Below are 22,376 nucleotides of genomic sequence, written 5' to 3'. Positions count from 1 at the left end.
AAAACCCAAAGCCACCAAAAAGCCCCCCAGATTTCTTATGGAGGGAGCAAAGGCTGTATGTTGTGGTGACCTTGGAGCAAATGAGCGGTAAGTGAGAGGAGGTCTATCAATGGGAGACCTGAGCTTCCAAATGGTACTGCAAGGAGAATGTTTCTGACTGGACTGCAAAGTATCTAGCATAGGGATGGGAGAACAAGAAAAGCACAGTAAACCGAAGCAGAGCTGGAATGATGACATGAGGAAAACGAGCTTCGGTATATCCCAGCATCTGGGTAAAGCCTCACAGTGCAGGTCAGTGGAAAAGTCCATAAATGAAAAATAAGCAATGTAGCAGGACTGAAAAAAAAGAGAAGAGAAATATGATTTAAACGGGCAAAGTTAAGACCAGGGCGCTTGGTTAGAACAGATGATGTAGAAGGAAAACAGCTTCAAACACTGTAGCATGGGGTAAGACATGGGGAAAAGGGCAAATGAACCAGAGGAAATGGCTGACAGGTTGAATCCAACAAATGGAATTTTCTGAAGGGAATTGCAGTGGTTTTCTAGGTGCAGATGTGGATGTAGGAACCCAAGGGTGCAGCACCTAGTACTATACTAAGGCTAGTACCTAGTTTGGGTAGTGAACACTGAGTCAAGTCATTTGGAACTCGTGGCTCATGTTCATGTTTCCACACAGAACAAGACACATGCATATCTGTGCACTGCACAGCAACAGTGCAATGGTAAAAACCTCATTGCGAATAAAACCCCATTAGTTTGGGGTTGTTTTATTTTAATTACCTTGTACATGAGACTCGACTTACTTATCTGACATAGCAATTTGTTCCAGCATTGCAGAGCCCGTGTTTGTCTTCCAGTTTCCGGATATGGAAGTTCTCCTGAAAGGGGGAAAATATTACAAAGACATCCAGTGGCTTTGTATTTTCACTCTCTCTTAAATCCCTCTGATCATCCCATGAACACTGCAGCAGTATTTACACCTTTTTCACCCCTGGCAGCTTGTGACAGAACATCTAAAATGTGAAGACTTCTAATAGGCATCACAGTGTCAGTAACACCCGCTCTGCCGTAGGCACATTCTGCAGTAGGACAGTATTGAGAACTGCTGTTCCTCACTCAACTTCAGACCTTCCTTTCTAGAAAAGCTCCTGTGATGAAGTGAAAGACTTAGCAAGAAGCTGTTACTGGTTATAAAGGGTAGACTGGTTTGTAACAAACTGGTACTGCAAATGTCAGCAAACTGAAGCTCCAGCTTCTCATTTCAACTCCATACCCCTGCAGGGCTAGGTCCCACTACTGGAAAATCAAGACAGCTGCATTTTTAACACCACTGAAGTCATCTCAGAGCACTTTTAGAGCTGGATTTTGCTTTATTCTACAGCTTTCACTCTTTGCTAGTTTACGACTATAACCCAAATGGTTTATGTCAGTGCTTGAGTGCACCACCTTCCATTTAATCCCTAAGAAAAAAAATCATATAGAGGGTATTTCTTCCCAGATCAAGCACTGCTACCAGGGCTGAGGAAATTACTGTTCTCTGAAACCTAAATGTCGTACTGGGAATAGGCGAAGGATACAAATTATGAGGTGTTTCCAGTTAGTAAAATAATAGGAACATCTGTAATGTATTAAAAGTATATTAGGCAGCAGCTGTAGTTTTCTCTCCATTTCTCTATTAACCTAATGATGAGGGTCAGTAGCAGCTGTGGGGAAACCCCAACTTGTCTATGCTGTGTTCTCTGTCGGTGTGGGAGAAGGGGGAACATGCATGTTGAGTGCTGTGTGTAAGTTTGCTCAGTAATACGGCTATTTAGTGATTTCTGTTTAATTATCTAAGGTTATATTTATATATACCCCTCCCTGGCAGTGTTCAAGGCCAGGATGGATGGAGTCTTGGGGGACGTGGTTTAGTGTCTGGTGTCCCTGCCCATGGCAGGGGGTTGGAGCTATATGATCTTAAGGTCCTTTCCAACCCAAACCAGTCTATGATTCTATGATCCTAAATGTGTCTACTTACAAGTGAAAAATCGTAAGTTCATGACTACTCTGCACACATACTCTGCACCAGAGAGATAATACTTCTCACAAATCACAATTCAGATCTGCTGTAGACTTCTCGAAGGCAATACACTATTTAAAGTGTCTTTTAGGAAGCAAGATGTGACCAAATCAGAGATAAAAAGAAATTGTTAAATTGCCCTGAAGCCTTTTAACAAGTATCTAGTTCAATATCTTCACCTGCACTGAGGCAGTCTCAGCACTACTGTCTAGAGAAGAAAACGTGGTTTGCTTTAAGCCATGCTTTCAGTCAATGATTTGAAAGGTCCCTGTTGAAGCTGAAGCAGTCTCCTGACCGGCTGCTTGGCTGACTTCAAGGATGCTGCAGGTACCAGGTGAGGCCTGAGAGGAACACTATGGACACAGACCTGACTGGTGCAATCTCAGCAGCTTGTGGGCTGGACAAAGAACTCCAGGGAACAACAGGGGTTCCATTAGACCATGGTTAAGTGATACAAAAAGCACTCAACCAGATCAGCTGGCACCTGAAACCTTAGGTATCATTTCTGTAACTCATAGATGGTTTCCTCTACTGAAACACAAAGATTCCCCTCCTTCTTTCACTTCTGTTCTAATAATTGCTAAGGGTCTTTCACACTGTCATTTTCTCCTTTTTTACTAAACACTGAATAATATACCAAACAAACCCTAACGCTTTTGAGTGCTTCACATTTAACCTGTTTTCACTCGATTAGGTCTTTGCAAAGAAGAATGAACTGTTTTAAAACTGGGGGAAAAGGAATTATGATTAGTATAAACAATTCCTAGTAACTTGTGCTTCCCCTTCTCCAACACCTTGCCTTCTTTAGTACCATTTAAAATACAAACTGCTGGGACAGGGGCTTGTCATCAGAAAAATGCATAGAAACATCTGCCTGCAACTCCTGTGTAGGCAGCCTGCTTAGGGTGTGATTCTATAGCTCTGCTGCTCTTTGGGTAGATCTGCTCTCCTTTCGTTTTACTGACCTTCGGACCAAAGTCCAGTAAGTTATGGATTTACAGTACTGCTTTTGGAGAGAAGATCTGGATGCAGTGGTTTTGTATTGCTGTTTTTCTTCATTGTGTGTGACCCTTTTAACTCTATTTCCTTGAAGTCAGATGAATGCTGTAATGGTACCAAGTGCAGTTAAATATGCGTCACACAGCGCTTTGAGGAGCTGTGGTATTTAGAGGGATTCAATGCTGCATTCGGGCTATAATCTCTACTGACAGATGATAAGCACCAGTGTTTTGTGAGTCATGGATCCACTTATACCACAATTTCCCACAGCATTATAAAACTGAAGCTCTTAATAACTCTCTTTAAACTACAAACCCAAATGTTTCACTGGTATTTTTTGTGGTGGCTCTCTTAAGTACTCTGTTCCTGTGTCACAGAACAAAATGAGAACCAGCTGTAAAATGATATTCTACTGACATAATGTATGTGTGCGCATATGAAGAATTTTGTAGACATTTGGTAAATCTCCTCTTCATGATGCTTTGTAGCACTGGACTGGTACTGCATTTTGGGGTGTGATTTAAGTGTATGAAAGAATCTGGAGACCAAAGCCTGCTAGGCTTTTAGCATTTGGATGAACCCATAGTTTCTGAGTAGAAACTTAAAAATAAATAAAAGGTAGGAGGAGCAGGCTGTCTTTTTAGCTTATTTTTGCTGTCCCTTAGGCCAACTGCTTCTTCTGTGAAGAAACATTTGTGTTTGAAAATGATACATTTACCATTGGCTGACTCTTCCAGAATTACTCCAGATACTGAACAGCATTTAAATTTCCAGTCAAAGAAAAAAACAGAGGGCTCCCTCCTATGAAACGCAGGGTCCAATTTGTACCGTAGGGAATGAACCATCAAGTTACTAACATTGCGTCTGAGTGCTGGTATCTGGTGGTGTGTCATAACCATTGAGAGCTGGGCCTTAGCCCTAAGACTCTGCCACTCGGGAGCTGTAAGACAGGCAAATCAACTCTGTTTATTATAAACAACAGAGGAGGGGTAGCACAGCATGAGAAATCTGCCTGTCAAAGCTCCAACGAGAGAGGAAAGTGCTGGCCTAGCCTTGGAGGGGCAGAAGCAGTACGAAAAGGTCTGAGACAGCAGAAGGAGGCTGACTGCTGACTGGAAGGAGCGGATGCTGAATAGCACAGAGTAGAATAAAAGGGGCAAGGGAGAACCCACAGCAATGAAAAAGGTTAGGCAGAAGGAAAGGATTAAAAGCCACAGAGTGGTCTGGAAAAGAGGTGGGACTGGATCAAGCAATGGTTTGGACAGAGAGGAGAGGGGTGACCTTGGGGTGTAACAGTATGGTGCTGTTCAAAAACGTAGGTTGGATCTCTCCGGACATGGGGCTAAAGCCACCAAAAGTTAACAGTCTGGAGCACCAATGTAAGCCAAACAAGCAGAATTGGGACTAACTTCCCTGGAGAAGCCAGGGGCTAGAGGCTGTATTGCCTATAGGGAGAGGTGGGGTGCACCCAACACACCTACAATCCCGTAGGGAGCTTGAGTCAGCGTTTCTGTCAGAACACTGAAAGTCACCAACAGAGGATTCCAGAAACCCCTCGATCCTCACAAGCTTTTTGAGTCTTATGCCTTGTCACTGTGGACAACGCAGATTTCCAACACGCTTCTTTTGCAAAATGTAGGTAATTCTGGGTTCAGAATAAAGCAGAAGGATTGAGTGTCCATACTGCTGGAGGGACCTGACCTACAGGAAGGGTATTTCCAGCAGCACTGTGTTGTGCTTTGATAGGGCGCCTCAGGTGCACAGTGAGAGGCAGATGAACTGGAGAGTTGCTCCTGAAAGGCCTTATCTTTCGTGTTCTTATTCCAATACCCCTTAAAGTCATATGCCCGGAGAGGCCAGCAGTGATTCATGCAGTTTGGATCTTGTGACCGTCATGTCTTAGGGGAGAGGTAAGAGTATGTGGCCTTCCAATATCAACCTAAGGTGAAGTATTTTGCCCCTTCTCCCAACCCTGTGCAGGTTTTACTTTCTCACAGAGCCTGTTGGCTGTTCCTGAATCATTGACACTTAATGCTAACCCTGTCCTTCACATTATAAAACATTTTACCCATTTTCTTTAACACAGCTCCAACTTCTGCTTCTCTTACGGTTTATGGGTTTGATTGGAGTTCAGTTGTTTCTATTGAGAAAGAACTTGACTGTACCTTATGAACATCAACATACAAAGAATCTCTGATCCCTCCAATGTTACAGGAGTTAGAGAAATATCTTTGCATGTGTGGTGTGCATATGTCAATGCATGTGTGTATTTTTATCCATGTTTTGTTGTATTTTTTGTGCCTCAGAAGTGTAAGCATGAGGGAGAGAAGATATGAGATGATCTAACTGGTCTATAAGACAAGAATGAAATGAGTGTATGTCAGATTACATTGCTTGATAATTGAAACAGACTGAAAATGTGTATAAATACAGTTACCATAGCTCAGCTACTATATGATAACCTACTTTGCTCCTGTAGTTTAATGTTATCTGTGCAACTGAAACACCCTTGTAGACTGTTGTATAGTAGGATCCTTAAAAAAACACCTGGATTCTAAAGTTAGAAGAGATTTTCATCCATATATGTGAAGGTCACTGTGAGATTAGAACTCTTCCTACATGTGTTATGTTAAAAGGAGAGTACTTTGTTGCATTAGAGCGCTATGATTCACGTTTGTGCAAATGAATGCCACCTATGTCCTTAGAGAAAATTTGACCCTAAGTTGTTGAAAAGATACAAAGGAATCTGATTTACCAAGCCCTCTACAAAAACAAATCCCCTTCCAAATGCTCCTTTCAGTAAATGAAAAAATAAGCCAAGGTTAGCAGGAAAACCCCTCTGGCAGGCTCACCTGGCGTCTTATTCTCCTCCTCCCAGCCACAACCAACTCAATAATCTGGGTAAATCTGGATAAATCTGGAAGTCTAAAACACTGTCTGTCCAGAGAGGCACACCAGCTCAGAGACTCATCCAACAGGCTTAATCTTATTGGTGCTTATCACATTTGAAACAAAAGGATGAAAGAACATAAGGTATTGGCTCACATGTATGCTTTGTAGTTACTGCCTATCTTTTGGATCCTGATGTCATATTTGGAGTCTATGAAGGGTTCAGTAGTGGCGTAGGTCTGAGTAAGTGCTACCACGCTGGCTATGTCCTGAAAATCGTAGTGGTTTTCTACCTTGATCTGCAGCCATCATACCACAAGTAAACAACATATACAAAAGAAAAAAGAGCAATTAGGAATAAAATGTAGAATTCAGTTGCAAATGGCATTCATGAGAAGTATGGCTTTTGACAGCATCAGTTTATTAAAAAGTATTGGCTATTCGATCTGATTTGTAGATTCGGTAACATTCCTGCACTAAAGTACCTATTTTTTACACAAAGTATTACCCATCGTCTGTAGGAAGCAATCTGTAGACAGTGGAATTTTATGTTGCTTTTCAGTTTTGTTAAGCGGCAGTCGTTAATGTGAGAGCTGGAGGCTTCAGGGGTTTTCAAGGTGTGCTGATCTGCCACAGTGACTGATACACAACCCTTGTTCACTCTCTAAATTGCTGATGTAACAGAGCCCACCATGACTGTCACATCACCTCTCTCCCAGGAGGGAGGAGATGAAGGGTCCTGAGGAGCGAACATTCACACGGAGCACTGAGGGTTGGCTCGAGGCAGTAGGACCAGTTTTTTCCCATTTTTCTCACTTCTCTGCAAGGAGTCAGGCTTTTAGAAGTAGGATTTCCCGGTTGTGGAACACTGTGGTGAATGGTATGAAATCCATCAACATCCTGACACAAGGGGGAGGTGGAAAAATTGAGGGGAATACTGATTTAGGGGGCGAGGGAGGAGGAGACTGTAGAGGACAGAGGCATCACTTCTGGACAGGGAAGGCACATCTCTCCAGTTGACTTAAAGGAAGCAGGCTGAAATGAGGAGAAGAGAAGCCTTAGGGCTAGTAGAAAATGGGAGAGGAAAACTGGATGTCCAACATGCTGACTCCAAGTACAGTTCACATGGGTGAGGAAAGGAGGCAGGGATTAGTATTTCTCATGTTATCTAATATTAGGAGAGTTTGGAGGTCTTTGCAGGCCCAGCATCTTGTTTGCTTCCACTGTCACCTGGTACTTAAAAGGGAACCTGCAGGCCAGTGTGCCCCAGCTGACAGATGGATATTAAATGGAGTCTGGTGAAGCTAAAAGAAGTCATCAGGCTTAAGTATTTGCTCTCAACTCTCAGCTGGAGAACAATACAGAGTAATTTGCCAGTTGAGAGCCACAAAACCAGACACAATGGCTGGTTTCAACCTGGTTTCTGAAAACTTCATAGCATGTGTAAGTCTAATTACAACCAATGGAACCTCTACTCCTTGTAATGCCTGTCAGGAGGACAACCTCTGTTTGGACTCTGAAGTAAGCATTGTACTACAAAAGACCAGCATTTAACCTTTCAGGATTCAAAATCTTTTATAGCTAAAAATATCTATTTCTAGACATTTGATGTGCTGAACATTTCTGTGCATTATTTCCCTTTTCTATAAATGAGAGGTGAATATTGGAAGTACAATACGAACATTCTAATACTTCACATATGCAACCCACAGAACCTGCAGTTTAAGGAATCACTGGTTAATTCTGCTCTTAATTCTGATGGATTTCCACTGACTTACTAAAGGTGAAATAAATCAAAACAATCAGAGGCAAAAGAACATAGCATACAGTACAACTGCATAATTACTGAGTAAAATACAGCTTAATCAGTTTTCTATTTGTATTCCTAGTGGCAAATGTTATGTTCATGGAGCTTTTGGAGATTCAAGATGATAAATGTAATTATTCTCTGATGATTTGGTTTAAAATATAAAACTCTTACACCACTGAAGTGTTTTCAGTGACAGAAAGTGGTTAATCTATAATGACTAGGAATGTCCACCTCTACCAATGACAGCCAGATTTACATCATTTCCCCCTGAACCAGCATTGTGAGAGAAGTGATATCAAAACAGCTGTACTCACCACTGAAATGCAATTACTTTGGAGAAAGAAAGCAGCAGTTATATAGCGGTATGAAACAATCACAGAGAATACATTAAGATAGGAAATGAATAAAAGTTCAGTATCAAGCTGAAACTAATAAGAACCAAGGCAAAACCTTTCTATGCTCCCAGGTCCAGTAAGCTGGACTGTGCGAACAGACCTTGACTCTTACATAGTTTCATTTCAGTCAACTAAATTCATACGTAAGGTTCTGCTTTGAGAAAGCATCTCAGCATGTTTCAAAGAACGCCCTAGGGAGGACAATGCGTAAACTGAAAAGGCTTCAAAGTGAAGCATTATGGGTTTCACATTTTCCTAAAGAGAGATGCCTTCTCGACTAATGTACAAGCGGGGATTTGCAGGGGTAGAGATCCGAGACAGAGTTTGGACAATGAAAAGTTAAACTATCCAGGAAACAACAGAACATGCGTGTTATTTTAGACAAACACCCGGCCTCCTAACATGCAATAAGTAGCATCTGCACCTTTCCCATGCCTGAATGAGCATGTCCAATCTTCACAACAACAGGAAATGTTGGCATTGTTAGCTAAGGGGGAAAACAAGAGAGACGTATTAGAGATATTAGAGACAGCAACCAGGGGTTAAATGATTAAACTACATCATTTATGAAAATTATTTAAGCATGACCATAATGCAGCAAAGCTGTTCTTGCCATGGGGTTACCTGAACCGCTGCTCAGCTCCATGCAGCTATGTATGCGCTGATGAGATACTGCATGCGTTTTCAGTGTCGTTTTATTCCCAGTACATCCAGCTGGTGTGCGAGCATCTGAACTTTCTTTTGACTTCACTTTTGGAAATGAATTTCTGCTATTTCCTATTTTATGGTTTGTTATGGTGTTTTCTGACCCCTAAACTCACACTCTCCAAGGTTATGACCATTAATGATGACAAAGTAATCACCTTCCTTATTTTCCCCTTTGACTTCTATTATTTAGCAAGGCTGCAAATTCTTTTTGTGACCACTTATAAAAGCAACGATGTCTAATTCACCAAAACCCCTTTCTTTAAAGGCAGATCCTAGCTTCTGTTCCCGAATAATCCAAGTTCTATAGGGAAGGCTCCAGCTTCTGCATGGAATGCAAGTAATAATTCAGCCATTGATTAGGAAATCAAATATACAAAGACATATGAATCTGGCTCTGTCTCTCAGAAAGCTCTGTGAATATCCAGTTTTACTTTCATCATTCATTTGAAGCAGTTTTAGATCTCTCAATCATGGTATCTCCTGACAAAGCATAAATACAAATACTGAGCAGAAAAGGATTGTAACTAGAAATAAAGACCTGAACACCTTTGACATGTACTTACACTGGGCAGCAGCAGCAGCACAGAAGTGTTACAGGGTCTGAAACCTTCATTTAGTACCAAACTTTAACACAGTAAACACAATCAAATGCAAAGTTGATGCTTGAGAAACTAAACTAAGAATTCTCAGAGATCTTATGAAAAAATGACTTTCCAAACACTTTCAAAGGATTATCAAGAGGTTAAGTGGTGTTCACGCTTATCCCACTGTGCTCTGCACAACACTGCACAGCAACTCACAAACACAAACCCCTATCTAAGGGGAAAATGTCCTGGGATTCCAAAGACTGACATTAAGATAAAGAGAGAAAGCACAGGAACGTCACTCCGCTTGTGGTGACATCCAAACCTACTTGCAGGGTTATAAAGCTAATTCAGAGTCACATACGCTTTTCCTATACTTTAAACATGTATTTTCAGAATGATTTAAGGATTGCTGCTTTAAAACTACTATAACTGAAGGCAAACCTGCACAAGAACAAGTGAGCACTCACAGCCAGGTCCCTATTCTACACCACTTACCATCAGATCCCACATACAATACCCAGATCTCTTTCTTTTCTTTTTAATGGGCTTTCTCTGACCTTCCTAAAATGCAATATAGGTTATTCTGACTTTGTTTTTACAACACAAAAAGGACATCCACAAAACACACCATGCCACTGCTTCTTGTTTTGACAGAACATCAGTTTCTGGTCTGCCTCATCAGAAAAAGGAGGAATCTTTGCATCAGCCCTTTCAATGTACCAGAGTTTTCAAAGCACGAAACTACAGCCGTCAGCTATCCAACACAGGCCATGGAGGTTTGTCACTATCTCTGCATCAAACCTCGAGCTAGTGCTAGTATGTCTTCTCAGGAGAAAACTACATTTGATTTAAAGACTTGCAGTCACACAACACTTCCTATAGGAAATGCAGTGTTTGGAATCCCAGTTAGTTTTGTACATTAGTTAAGTGAGGATGTCATCTATCTTCTGACAGGGCATCCTCGAGGTCTGAAGTCAAGGATTACCACCACAGGAGAGCAGATCATTCTGAAACCCATCTCTTGGTGCTATTTCATGAGAAACTGTGGCTGCCACATTTCAATGCCTGCATAAAGTAACTCAGATCTTAGACTAACGCTGTAGGACTCCGTAACCATGAAAACTGAAAGTCTTTTACTTAACTCTCATTTAGGAATCACTTTAAGCGTTGGTCTTTAAATCTAAAATACATTTAACTGCTGCTCATGGATCTGTTTCAATCTAACCAATCTAAGGCACGTAGGCATGAAAACAATTGATGAGTTTCAAAATAGCCAAACACACATCCAAAAGCATTATACAGTAAGGGTCACCTCTACAGCAATTTAAGAATAAAGTTCCTGCTAGACAGTAGGAAGGCAAAGTCCTGCACAGTCACCGTCGAGACACTTATTTACTGCTTTCAGGTTTTAAAACTAGACACCTTTTCTCCAAAGGTTTTGGGGGAGAAGGAGGAACAAATGATGCCTGACTCAACCTTCAGAGGGGCAGCACCACATTTTTAGGATTGAGCTATAAACCACTGAACCGAGTGTGTAATGGAAATGTTGGCAGACCTCTACTGCAATACTGATGGCACTCCCGTAATTAAGAGGACCACGTATCTTCCCATGATTCCAAAGCCATGGAATCCTCCATGTGCCACAGGAACACTAACTCAAATTAGAAAAAAAACCCAAAATAAACTAACAGCTCTGCTTCCTCCCTCAGAAAAATGCACTGACATCATTTGAGACACCAGAGGTCATTTTGCCCTGGAGTCCAGTACCCAGATTTCATGCGGATACCACATCCCAGCACAGACTGGGATGCCCTTTGACAGGAACTTCTGCCTTAACAGAACAGGCAGTCTCAAGACTTTTCATACATCTGGGTAAACATTCTGTACAATACAGATGTGACGGTATCAGTGAAAACTTCCCAGCTCCATGGGTCTCCTTTTAAGTTACATTATAATTACTTGGCAGAGAGATACCTGGAAAGAAGATCTAGCAGGTACCAACGGACCCACTCCATTTAGAGCTGATATTAACAGGACTCATGTTTTCTTTGAAATGCATTGTTGGGGGGGGGGAAGCTGTTTTACACAAAACCACTGCTTATTTTTCAAAGGTTTTCTTGAATTCAGAAAGTATAAATTCTACTGTGACAGTTAAAAACTGGCAGAGATGGAAATGGACTACACTGCGTGACCCTTTGCACATACATACAACAGACATGAAATACATCTCAGTATTAACAACAGCAACAAAAAAGATAAACAGGATCTCTATTATAACTTAAAGAACAATGCAACAAATGATCATTATTAGTTAGAAAGCAGAATACATGTCAAGCATGCGATACAGTTTTCTATAGTTACATGTGAGTATGATCAGATTGGTAATAAGTATTAGCAGCAACTGGAAAAACTGTCATGGCTCCTTGTAGGAACATATATACCAGCTGAGATGCATTACTAGTATTTGCTAATACGAGACCATTAACCAAAATACTGTCACCAAGGGACTGATGGAAATGTTTCATCAGCTCCTAAAGAGAGGGATTCAGCTGACACTTTCATTTTTGTGGTTTTAACTTCTTATGTCGTTCTTTTAAATACACATAAAGTCTCATTTCAACGGAACCTTAACTTAGAATAAGTTGCACAGCTTACTTCCACGACTGGACTAGGTACTGCTACCAGTAGGTACCACTTTGATCTGTAAACTTGAAGAAGTTCCCCAGGAGAGCAGAGAATAGACTGTATTTTGCAGATAAAAGGCAGTAGTAAAAAATCGTTTGAAGCAAAATCCTTTTAAACCCTGGGTAACAGAAGTCAATCCCTAACTTTCAAACAGACACACTTAGCGTGGCAATGAAATGTCCTAATGGTTTCTGTCACTAATAGTGTGAATTACATTTACCAACTTAATGTCCAGGCAAATCTACTGGGTGTGAACACCTTCAAGCTGCTGTTCACTCATGACTGATGCGATCTGAATGAGTACAGCAGTAACACTTTAAACCTCTGGCAGAGCAGGCACTTCCCAAGTGCCAGCACTCCAATCCTGTCCTGAGGAACGGCACTGCAGAGGGTTCAAGGCCAGAGGAGAATGAGGGATTGAATATTAGCAGTGATTAAATCTGTCATGGAAATCCAGCAGTAGATATGGCCTTAAAGTGTGACTGTAATATCCTGTCTGAAAAATCTTCACGTCTTTAATAACATGTCTATCTTTTCCCTGCCCGAAGAACTTTATATTAGTATTTTCCATTCAAGAGCTGCTGTGTATCTGCGTGCTGCTTATTAACTCTTCACTATCACTTTATTTTACATCCCTCCCAGTTATTTCACTACTTTCAAGGCAGTACAGCTGAAAATAATTCTTGTAATGGTGCTGAGTGCCAGTGACTCTGTAACAGGCCTAATCCAGTTCTTTAGGTGAACACATTTGAAGTTAATCGTGGTCCTCACAGGAATGGTTTTTCCAAAAGGAGTGGATTTAATTTTTCAGCCACGTCCTTGCACTGGGACTACAGGAGCTGACAAACAGGCTCAAACTCCAGCTTCTGAATCCCATGAGCTCTGGACTCCATCATCTCCGCAGGCAGACTGGAGACCAATGTACAAGACCGGTATGTTCAAAGCACTCATAACAGCAACTCTAATATTCTTTCTTTTGAATTCCTGGTAAGAATACAGGCAGCAAGCCCTCTGCACCCCTCACTGGCTCAGATCAACCATTCATGCTTCACCAGGTTCACTAATGTTAGTTTCATCAGAGCCAAGAGAGTACAGAAGGAACTCAGGACAAACATTAGTTCTCCAGTTTCCCACTTGCTCTTTATGTTTCCCACACCATTGACAGGCAACTAGCAAATCATTACAGCTGCAACGGAGCTCTTTAGATTTACAAACAGGCAAAGAACTATCTCAACCAGGATTTATACTGATGGAATTACTGAATCCAGGCAGAAATTTGACCCAATATTCTGAAGTTGCTGAATAACTGCGAATTAAGACAAGTGTGCATCACAGCAGCATGTTTCTCATGTCATCAAGTCTCACAATCAGGTCATGTAATCTGTTGAGTTGGCTAGTGTGATACCACAAAGCTATTTGAAACTGCTGGTGTTGGAAGCAGTAAGTTATCAAATCATCCCCATTAAGGTTTTAACTGTTTTGGATTTTTACTCTTCTGTCGAAATAAGTTATTACATCCAACATTCCTTTTCTGTGATGCTAGGATGATTTGCAAATCGGATTCAAACACGAATTATGTTCAAAGATTTATTAGTTACTGGTCAGAATCCATTTTAAAAGCACGAAATCTGCAAAACAACACTGTACTGCTCTTCTGAAACATCAAGAAGTTTCCAATATGTTGTATGTGTTGTTTTCCAAACAGATTTAGGGCTGACATATCTTCTGTTCTCACCCCACATAGTAATAATTACACTGAATGAACACTCATCAAGTGACATAAGTGCTCAAAAAGAGCAAGAAAGTACAGTGAGAAGAGCTCTTGACACACCAGACAGTCATTGAAAACATGGGCTCCAGAAGACTTCAGGAACACAAAAAGCTTTGAAAGCTCCTGACCTCTGATCTGGAGATGCACAGTAGCAACCAGCCAACCTGGCTGCGTTCAGGACAGATTTCAGATTCAAAACTAAGCACACCCTGCCAGCCAAAACCTGAGAAGAACCAGATAAAGGTAAAACATACGGTTACTGCCTTCCTTGTGTCTCAAAAGTTGGTAGAGGATTTGTTCTTGTTGAGAAAAGGAAGGAATCCTTATTCTTCTGGAAGACTTAATTTGTAATCCAAACATTAAGTGCTTGTAAAAGTACTCATGAGCATCACTCAAAACACCAGGGTATATCCATGGGGATATAACAGTACACGGCACGCCAGCCTTCCCACGCCTGGGGTGCTTGCTGTGCCGGGGTCACCATGGCCCTGCCGCATAGGCTGTGTGGAAGACCCAACTACACACAGTTGGATGTGACATGTTAAACAAACAAACCAATCGGCCAACAACCCAAACCAAGGAACAGCACAAAAAGTGCTCTGTGGAAAGGAAGTGTCGTGGTTTGAGCCCAGCCATTAACTCAGAACCACGCAGCCGCTTGCTCACTCCCCTCTTCTTCCCCCCAGCTCCCGGAGGGATGGGGAGGAGAATCAAAAGAATGCAACTCCCACGGGTTGAGATAAGAACAGTCCAGTAACTAAGGTATAACACAAATCACTGCTGCTGCCACCAATGATAATAATGATAAGGGAAATAACAAGGGAAGAGAATACAACCGCTCACCACCCGCCGACCCATACCCAGCCCAACCGAGCAGTGATCTAGCCCTTCCGGGTAACTGCCCCCAGTTTATACAGTGGGCATGCCGTGCTGTGGTATGGAATAGCTCTTTGGTCAGTTTGGGTCAGGTGTCCTGTCTCTGCTTCCTTCTGGCTTCCCCTCCTCCCTGGGAGAGCATGAGACTGAAAAGTCCTTGGTTGGAGTAACCATTACTGAACAACTACTAAAACCATCGGTGTTATCAGCGCTGTTCCCAGGCTGAGAGTGAAAAACACAGCACTGCACCAGCTACTAAGAAGAAGAAAAATAAGTGTTACACCTGAACCCAGGACAGGAAGGTGTTGAAACAGATGCTGCAACACTGGCCACTGGGCAGCTAAAGAACAGAATAAGCTCATGAGCAACCATCTGATAGATGCTACACTCATGCAGAAGTGCCCTGTTTTTACACTATGCTGCTACCTGTATTTTCAGTGCACTTTCATGAAAAATAAAAAGCAAAATCGGTAGTTTGCCATAGTACTTCTTGTTAAGAAGTACTTCAAACTTCCCTCCTTCCTGAATTCACTGCTATGATTTCCTTCCAACAGAAATGTGTGCACTGTGCTTGCAGTTCCCCTGTAGCAGCAGCAGCATGTGAAAACCTCCTGTTACTTGAACATATTAACAAGAGTTATGTCCTCCCAGTGAACCTGACAAAATAAGCTCCACTTGTGTTTTACAAAGAAACAAACCACACATTGCAACTAGAGGCAGCTGGTAGCACCATCACTGTGATGAGCGTAGGTTCACTCTAAGATGTGTGTAGATCCGAGGTTTGACGTCCCCTTCTTACAAACATACTCCTGCCCCATCAGTTTATTCTTTACTAAACTCCAGCCAAACCTGAGGCTCTTGGGCAGAAATCCTACCTCACGTTTTATTTTTCAGTTGCAGGATGCGACACAGTTTTGCCACAGTCATTTTTGAAGGAATTGTCTGATGAGAGATCAACTTGTCAACGACAGAACACAGACACCCAGTCCTGTTAGGTACCATGACCAAACCTCCCCCCGTCCCATTCATACATACCCAGGGAACCTGCTGGTCACTGGCACTGCAGGATGGCAGCACTGCCCCCAGAGCTCTACACACAAGACAGTGACTAGTCACCAAAAATACTTCCTTTGGAATATAACCGAGCTATGAAGCCCATTTAGTTTAAGTTTGAAAATTAAATGCCATTTGCTAAATTCTGACCATTATAGACAATACAGTTGCTTAATTTCTGAGTATAAATTTCATGCATAGAAGTTACCTGGTAACAACAAAGCTGACTTACAATTAAGAGCAGTTTTCCTGATTAGACGAGCATGAAAATCTAAGCAGCCAGTTAATGCCATGGTTCTCTTACTGACGTCGCAACAAGGACAATTATTATTGCTGCTTAACACGCTGTCTGCATCAATGTCTTAAACTGAAGATTCCTTGTACTATGAGCTTACAGAGATATGGATTGATTTATTGTATTAATCTTTAATACCTGACCACCTAGAGATTTCATTAATCTGCTTATTCTGCTCTTTACTGGAGAAGGAAGTATCCCAGTTTGACATACACAATACCTACAGGCACTGTTACCATCTTCTGTCATCTGAAGTGAAGGTTATGGACTTAACCACTGAATGACTGCACAGGTAACCAGCACATTCTCCACCTGTATTATTGTCTGCGCTCCTCCGTATGTCATGGAAATCATAGCAATCCTTTCCTATCTCAGCAGTTTTCCTGGAGTTTAAGTCTGGTTTATTTGAGTGTCATCCTGTGATTTCTTCAGTCTACTAGTTTAAAATAAATCCTTAAAACTTAAGCTTCATACACCGAAGTGCTCAAAGGTTTAGGAGTTCTGCAGTGTAAGATACTTGAGCAATTCTCAGAGGTACACAGTAGAAGCTGGTTTATTCCCAAGAGCTATCATTTGAGTTCTTCAGAATTTACTTTGAATTCTTCTAACCAAAATAAAACGCGAGATGTAATTCAAGCTGTATGCAAAAGTAAAAGGAGGCAAAGATCATGTGCTCAGAAAAGAGCAAAGCCCTCTGCAGGCAGCCACAGAGAAAGCCCAGTCTCTGGAAGGTGGTGCTCACCCCGGCTTTAACGTCCTCGTGGTTGAGCTGAGTCGAAAAGCCACAATGGGGAAAAAAAAGCAGGAATAAAAAGTAGCAACAAAACCCCCAGATGCTGCATAAACATGACTTACCTCAAGAGCAGTGTTTAAATATTTATCTTTCCAATAATCCCCAGGCAAAGTTCATTTACCCACGCTAGCTCCATGTAATTTATTTGTGGAATATGCATCAGACTCAATCTAATTTTGGAGAAAGGAAATTAAGAGTGAAATAATTTAGGTGGCCTTTCATCCAGCTTTGCCTTCCCAGAAACAGGCAGGAAGAGCCCTAAATCAATAAACAAGCAGCAGAAGATGTCCTTGCTCCGCTCTCGTTGGTTTTCACAAAGCACACAGTCCCAGGATAGCCGGGGCTCAGCCACCAGCAGCTCTCGGCACTGGCAGGGCTGGCCCTGCAGGAAAGCAGCAGCTCCACACGGAAAGCACTGTTTGTCCCAGCAAGCACCAAGAGCGATGCAGAAACGTTGAGTCAGATTTTCCACTGCCTTGTACCTCGACTGAAGAAAGCAGGTCTAAAATCCTATCTGTGTGCAGTGACGCTTTACACAAGTGGGGAGCCAAAGGAGAAGCTGACAGCTTTTGTATCATCTTTTTAGAAACGGGGGCATTAAGAAATCTAAAAGCTGAGGTGGATGAAAAGAGCAAAGCTTTAATTTAAATGAATTTTAATACACACCTTCTTATGCTTGAATTGGATTAGTGTGCTGGATAACCAAGAAGAGGCAAATGTACCTCAACTCTGATTTCTTCATTCAAAACAGGCTTATAAACTATAGAAGTGTCCTACAGAGGCAGCAAAATGCTGGGCCACATCACTTCCCACCACATGGAATGGGAGTTGGTTTGACACTGGCTATTCCAACCAGCCCCTGCACAGCAGAGGCCTCCAGCTGCCAGCAGCCCCACCTCGTAGGGCTGGGTCTAAGGCACCAATTTCCCTGGTAGTCACTGACATCAGTACAAGTTTTGACATGATCTGAGTGTGTAAGGACACTATCAAGTAAATCTGAACCTGGAAATCAATCTAAAACACCTCTGTCCCCACAACTGGTTTTACCTAATTCAACACAGAGGCAATCTGATGGGAGAAAAATCTTCTGTTTTCAATTCCTGTACAGCAAGAAACCAGAAACTGTCATTAAGATAAAACACATGAAGTATAATGGCAGTGAGTCAGAAAGAGCAGTTCTCACAGATCTCTCATAGAAAATCTGGAGAAAACTTGTCTTCCCCAAGACAAATTCCATTTTGATTATATTCTATTTTGATTCTAGCATGTCAATTCCTATCATTCTAGCAACTATTTTAGCAAACTTCTGCCTCTAAAACCAAGCAGCATTTTGCAACCTTATAAAAACAATCACCCAAACTGCTGTGACTATAAACTGTATGGTGTTTTTTTACTGCAGTATTTTGGAAGCGACACCTATAAATACCCTCCCTTTCAAAGCAGGCTGCAGGACATATGGAGGCACTGAAATTTAAAATCCATGAAAGCTCATTTGCTTTGTGAAACAGTATCCTAATTTGGAATTTTCTACTTGATTGTAAAGGGTTTTTTTTTACAGGATGTGTACCGTGGTCGTACTGGGGGCAGCACTGAGAACTCAAGGAAAGCATCAAGAAAGCACCAGATAAACTATGACTGTGGCAAATCCTGCCTATCGTTCTAAAACAAGATCCATTTGCCACAATGGAGAGAAACCAGATTGATACAGATAAAGGCTCATGCTCTGTAGGCTGCCAGAAGCTCATGTACAGAGCAGCGAGCCCAGCCAAATGACCCTGTGTAGGTTCAAACTGCTTGAGAGCTGGAAGGGGCCCAGGCCAGGCAGAGGTGGTGCTGCAGGGTTGTCCTATGGACACATGGCTGCCAAAGGCTGATCCATGAGAGCAGAGGGCAGGCACTGGGAGGAAGGGTGGGAAAGCAGCACACAGCATGAGTGATGTGGCAGTGCTGCCTCCCCCCCGTCAGCTCTTGGGGTGATGCGCCTCATTCCTCACCTTTTGTCCCCAGTAACTCCTGGGGAAGAGATGAGAGCATCAGGAAGTCAACATGAATCTGTTCTGGAGCTCAGGAGGAGCTGTGTTTCAGGGCTCTGTGGTATGGCATCCAACAGAGGAGACTTAGTGTCTACTGCAGGTCTCTGGGGGTGTTAGAACAGAAAGAAACAGTGGTAATTCATGACCAGAATGCTGTTGACGGATGCTAATGCTTCAGAGTAGAAATTAACAAGGATCATGAAAACCCACAGTACAAAAAGCTCCTCCAGAACCAAAAGTCCTGCACAAAACTGGAAGTCCTATTGAGAAGAGATGACACTGATCATAAACTTGACTGTAGGCAGGTGTCCTGCCTTGTTTTGATGTTGTGCACATCAACAAATACAGATTATCCCAATTCCTGTCTATTTTCTTGCATTTTACTAGAAATCAGTTGTTCAACACTAGACTTATGCAGCTAGACAGAAATGAGAACGTGCCACATGTTCTTCCTAGGGTGTCAATAATGAATGGAAGGAACCAGTGACTATCCCTTGATAAATGAACTTTGCTGTTATTACCAAGCGTAGGCTGTATCAGGATGTAACCAGGGAGTGGGCACTATTTCATCCTTTACTTGTGTTATGACATATTTTGCTATGATATCATGGCAAGGAAAACTGGCATCAAAACACAGAGCACAGTGCAAGAAGCCCTGTACTGCTGGTCCGCATACACAAATAATCGAAAGACTGGGGTTTTGTTCAATCTGCTTATATTTATAAAACCCTGGCAATAACTACTGTACTATTATTTAAAATACAAGATTATTCTGCTTAAAAGTTAGTCAAGGAATATTTCTGTGTCTTTTGGGAATGGTCTTTGTGTTTTACAAGGTCAAGCTCTAACTGTGATACAGACTGGCTGCTGAGCTTAGGGTTTCTTTTAAACTCTGTAGAAGTTATTTCCCTAATACAATGAGAACTCCTAACCAGATACAATATAAAAAAGGACAATGCAACTTCAAGCTAAGATGCTTGCTGATACTGTTCAGCAGTAACAGGTACTCCAACACTGCGCTGCTAGTGGTAGAAGCTACAACTATCAATATTTATCTCCTCTGAGAAATGGACTAAAAATGCATTTCCTTGCATTTGGGAGAGCATGTTCCTGAGCATAGAGATTTCCAGGCTCAGCAAAATCCCTTTCAAATGCTATGATGGAAATACGTCTTTGTCTAAATGCTGGTGGTAATTTGACAAAACTTACTGTTTCAGAATGAAGCTTTATCAGAGAACAGGAGTTCTGCTGAGGCCTTAAAAACTGTTGCCCTTTTACGTTTTGATATGACTGTGTCATGAAGAAATGAGAGATACACCTACCAAAACCCTGCTCAGTCGCTGGACCTGCATGGGAAGCAGAACAGCCAGTTTTAAGGGCTGGTTTTGAATGAGCAAGTCCAGGTACCCTGGGACTGACCGTGGCATGTACCTGCCTTTCTGCTCTTGTGACAAGTTGCTTCATGTTGGGGTTGAGAAACTTTCCTAGCCACAAGCTTCTCTAGAACCCACAGCCCCACTGAAAGGTCCTGTTGTGTGCAGCATGTCCCAAAGCATGTCCCTTCCATGCTGCCTGGGTGTACACACACCTACAGGGACCGTGGTTATCGACATTTCTGATGGCCACTGGGTTCTTGAAGTGTGATCTTGCTGTAAATCCTCCATATACGTTCAGAATGCTTTGCAAGACTCTTGAAAACCCAACTGGATTATTTCAAGGGTAGCTGCAGGCTATATAAGATCATAACTAAAAGGTGCTTGCATGGCCTTTGCGAGGTCTTGGGTTAGGCATTTCAGTTGAAATGATTTAATTCTCAGCTATTTCTGAAAGTTAGTTGTGAATTTTTAACTTGTCACAAAACTATTTTTGTTATGAGCCTAGTATTTTTAATCTGATTGTACAATGAGTATGTACAGGACGTGCAGAGAGTAGTAGTTTGATGTGCTGATCTAGACAACCTTAGGCAAACCGTGCCTTAGTTAACCACGAAGAGGTATGCCTGGGAGCTCAATGTTACAGAAGACACTTTGCCCAGCATATTTCTTCACTGCAGTAATCAACTTGGTCTGTTTAGATCATCTACAGCAGTAGCCATGGAATACCACCTGGATATCAACCAATGGCCCTCAGTTTGTTCATCACTTCCTAGTCCTACTGCCCTAAGTCAGACTTGAGAATCAACAACATACAACTACTGACCGCAGAGGCCATCGAAATACGTGCTTGGATTTGGTCTTGTTCCATGCCTTGAACTTCCTGTGTAAGGGTACAGCCTCACATCTTTTTTACCTTTTCACTCACATAAAAAGCTTCCTCTAGGTGAGAACAGAGTTGGCAACAGGTCTAAATCCTTCTCAGGTGTTAGCCCTGGATTTAGGTCCAGCCTTATGATTTAAAGCCAAAACTTCAGGCTGGAAAAATAAAAACTAACTATATGAGGACGCAGGGTACAATATGGTGAGCTCAGATTTGAATGTGGATCTAAAATCCAGAAATGAGACCCAATTCTAGTAATTCTGGGTTTGTTTTTGACAGACTGAGCATGTCTCTGCAGGTGATGGGAGGAATAAAAAGAAGAATCAGAGCACTAATAGTTGTAAACCTAACTTCGCACTGTTCAAAACCACAATCAATCTGCCGCTGTGAAACATGCCCCCATGTACATACAGAGAGGTGAGAAGCTACTTTGTGAACACCTCAATCCCAGCCTCACAAAGTCAATTTCCATGCGTCTGGACTGAGATGGTTCAAACGACGGCAATGAATTTACAATTCCTAAACTGGATTTGTGAAGTGACAAAACATGTGATTCTTGAAGCAGCTCTGTCCTGCACGGCAAGCTATAGCTGTATGCTAGTGCTCTCTAATCAAACCTTATGCTGCTCCCTCACAAAACAACCTTACAGAAAGAGGATGTATGATACCTGTTCCACACATCCAGATCGCTACAGCAACAAGTGATCTGAAGCTGAAAAAGAATTCCAGACTCTTGTATTCATGTCTGTGTCCCATGTATAACGTGAGTCGGAAAACCCAGATACAGATCTGGGGTGATTAGCACTTAAATTAATAAGGAACATAGAGAAAGAGCTGTGCCTAAAACATAGCACCACAGAATGTTTTGGGTCAGAAAGGACCTTCAGCTCATCCAGTTCCATACACCATCAGCACATTCTTCCTTATTTTAAGTTAAATCTGTTATTTTAAATAAAATCTGTGATAAAATCATTAAAAATATGCCTTTTATTGCAGCTTTTCTTTTTAACCCAGTATCCCTTGATAACTACCAGTTGTTCAGGGTTCACAAGCAGAGCACTGAAACGGTGCCTTTCCATGAACGAAGTTCTGTCCAGGCTGCGAACAGGGACATCAGTTGAAGAAAACGCGCCCAAGTGCCGGGGAAGATCAGGGGCTGCAAATGCA

General features: G+C 42.0%; 1 protein-coding gene across 1 annotated transcript in view; it reads right to left on the bottom strand.

The window, feature by feature from the left end:
* The window catches only part of SYN2 (synapsin II), a 174,719-nt gene that overhangs the window by 40,611 nt on the left and 111,732 nt on the right, over positions 1-22,376 (bottom strand). Inside the window, exons 6-8 of the mRNA XM_062620632.1 lie at positions 8,577-8,639; positions 6,104-6,246; positions 804-878 (exon numbers count right to left, since the gene is read on the bottom strand). Coding sequence (XP_062476616.1) covers positions 804-878; positions 6,104-6,246; positions 8,577-8,639 — 281 coding nt within the window. The remainder of the gene's footprint in view (positions 1-803; positions 879-6,103; positions 6,247-8,576; positions 8,640-22,376) is intronic.

This window comes from Pezoporus occidentalis, unplaced genomic scaffold, assembly GCF_034315485.1.
Source record: "Pezoporus occidentalis ecotype Australia unplaced genomic scaffold, CSIRO_AGI_Poc_V1 ctg106, whole genome shotgun sequence".
NCBI lineage: Eukaryota > Metazoa > Chordata > Aves > Psittaciformes > Psittacidae > Pezoporus > Pezoporus occidentalis.
Note: the sequence above shows the minus strand (reverse complement) of the source record. Positions and strands in the feature narration are given on the sequence as shown.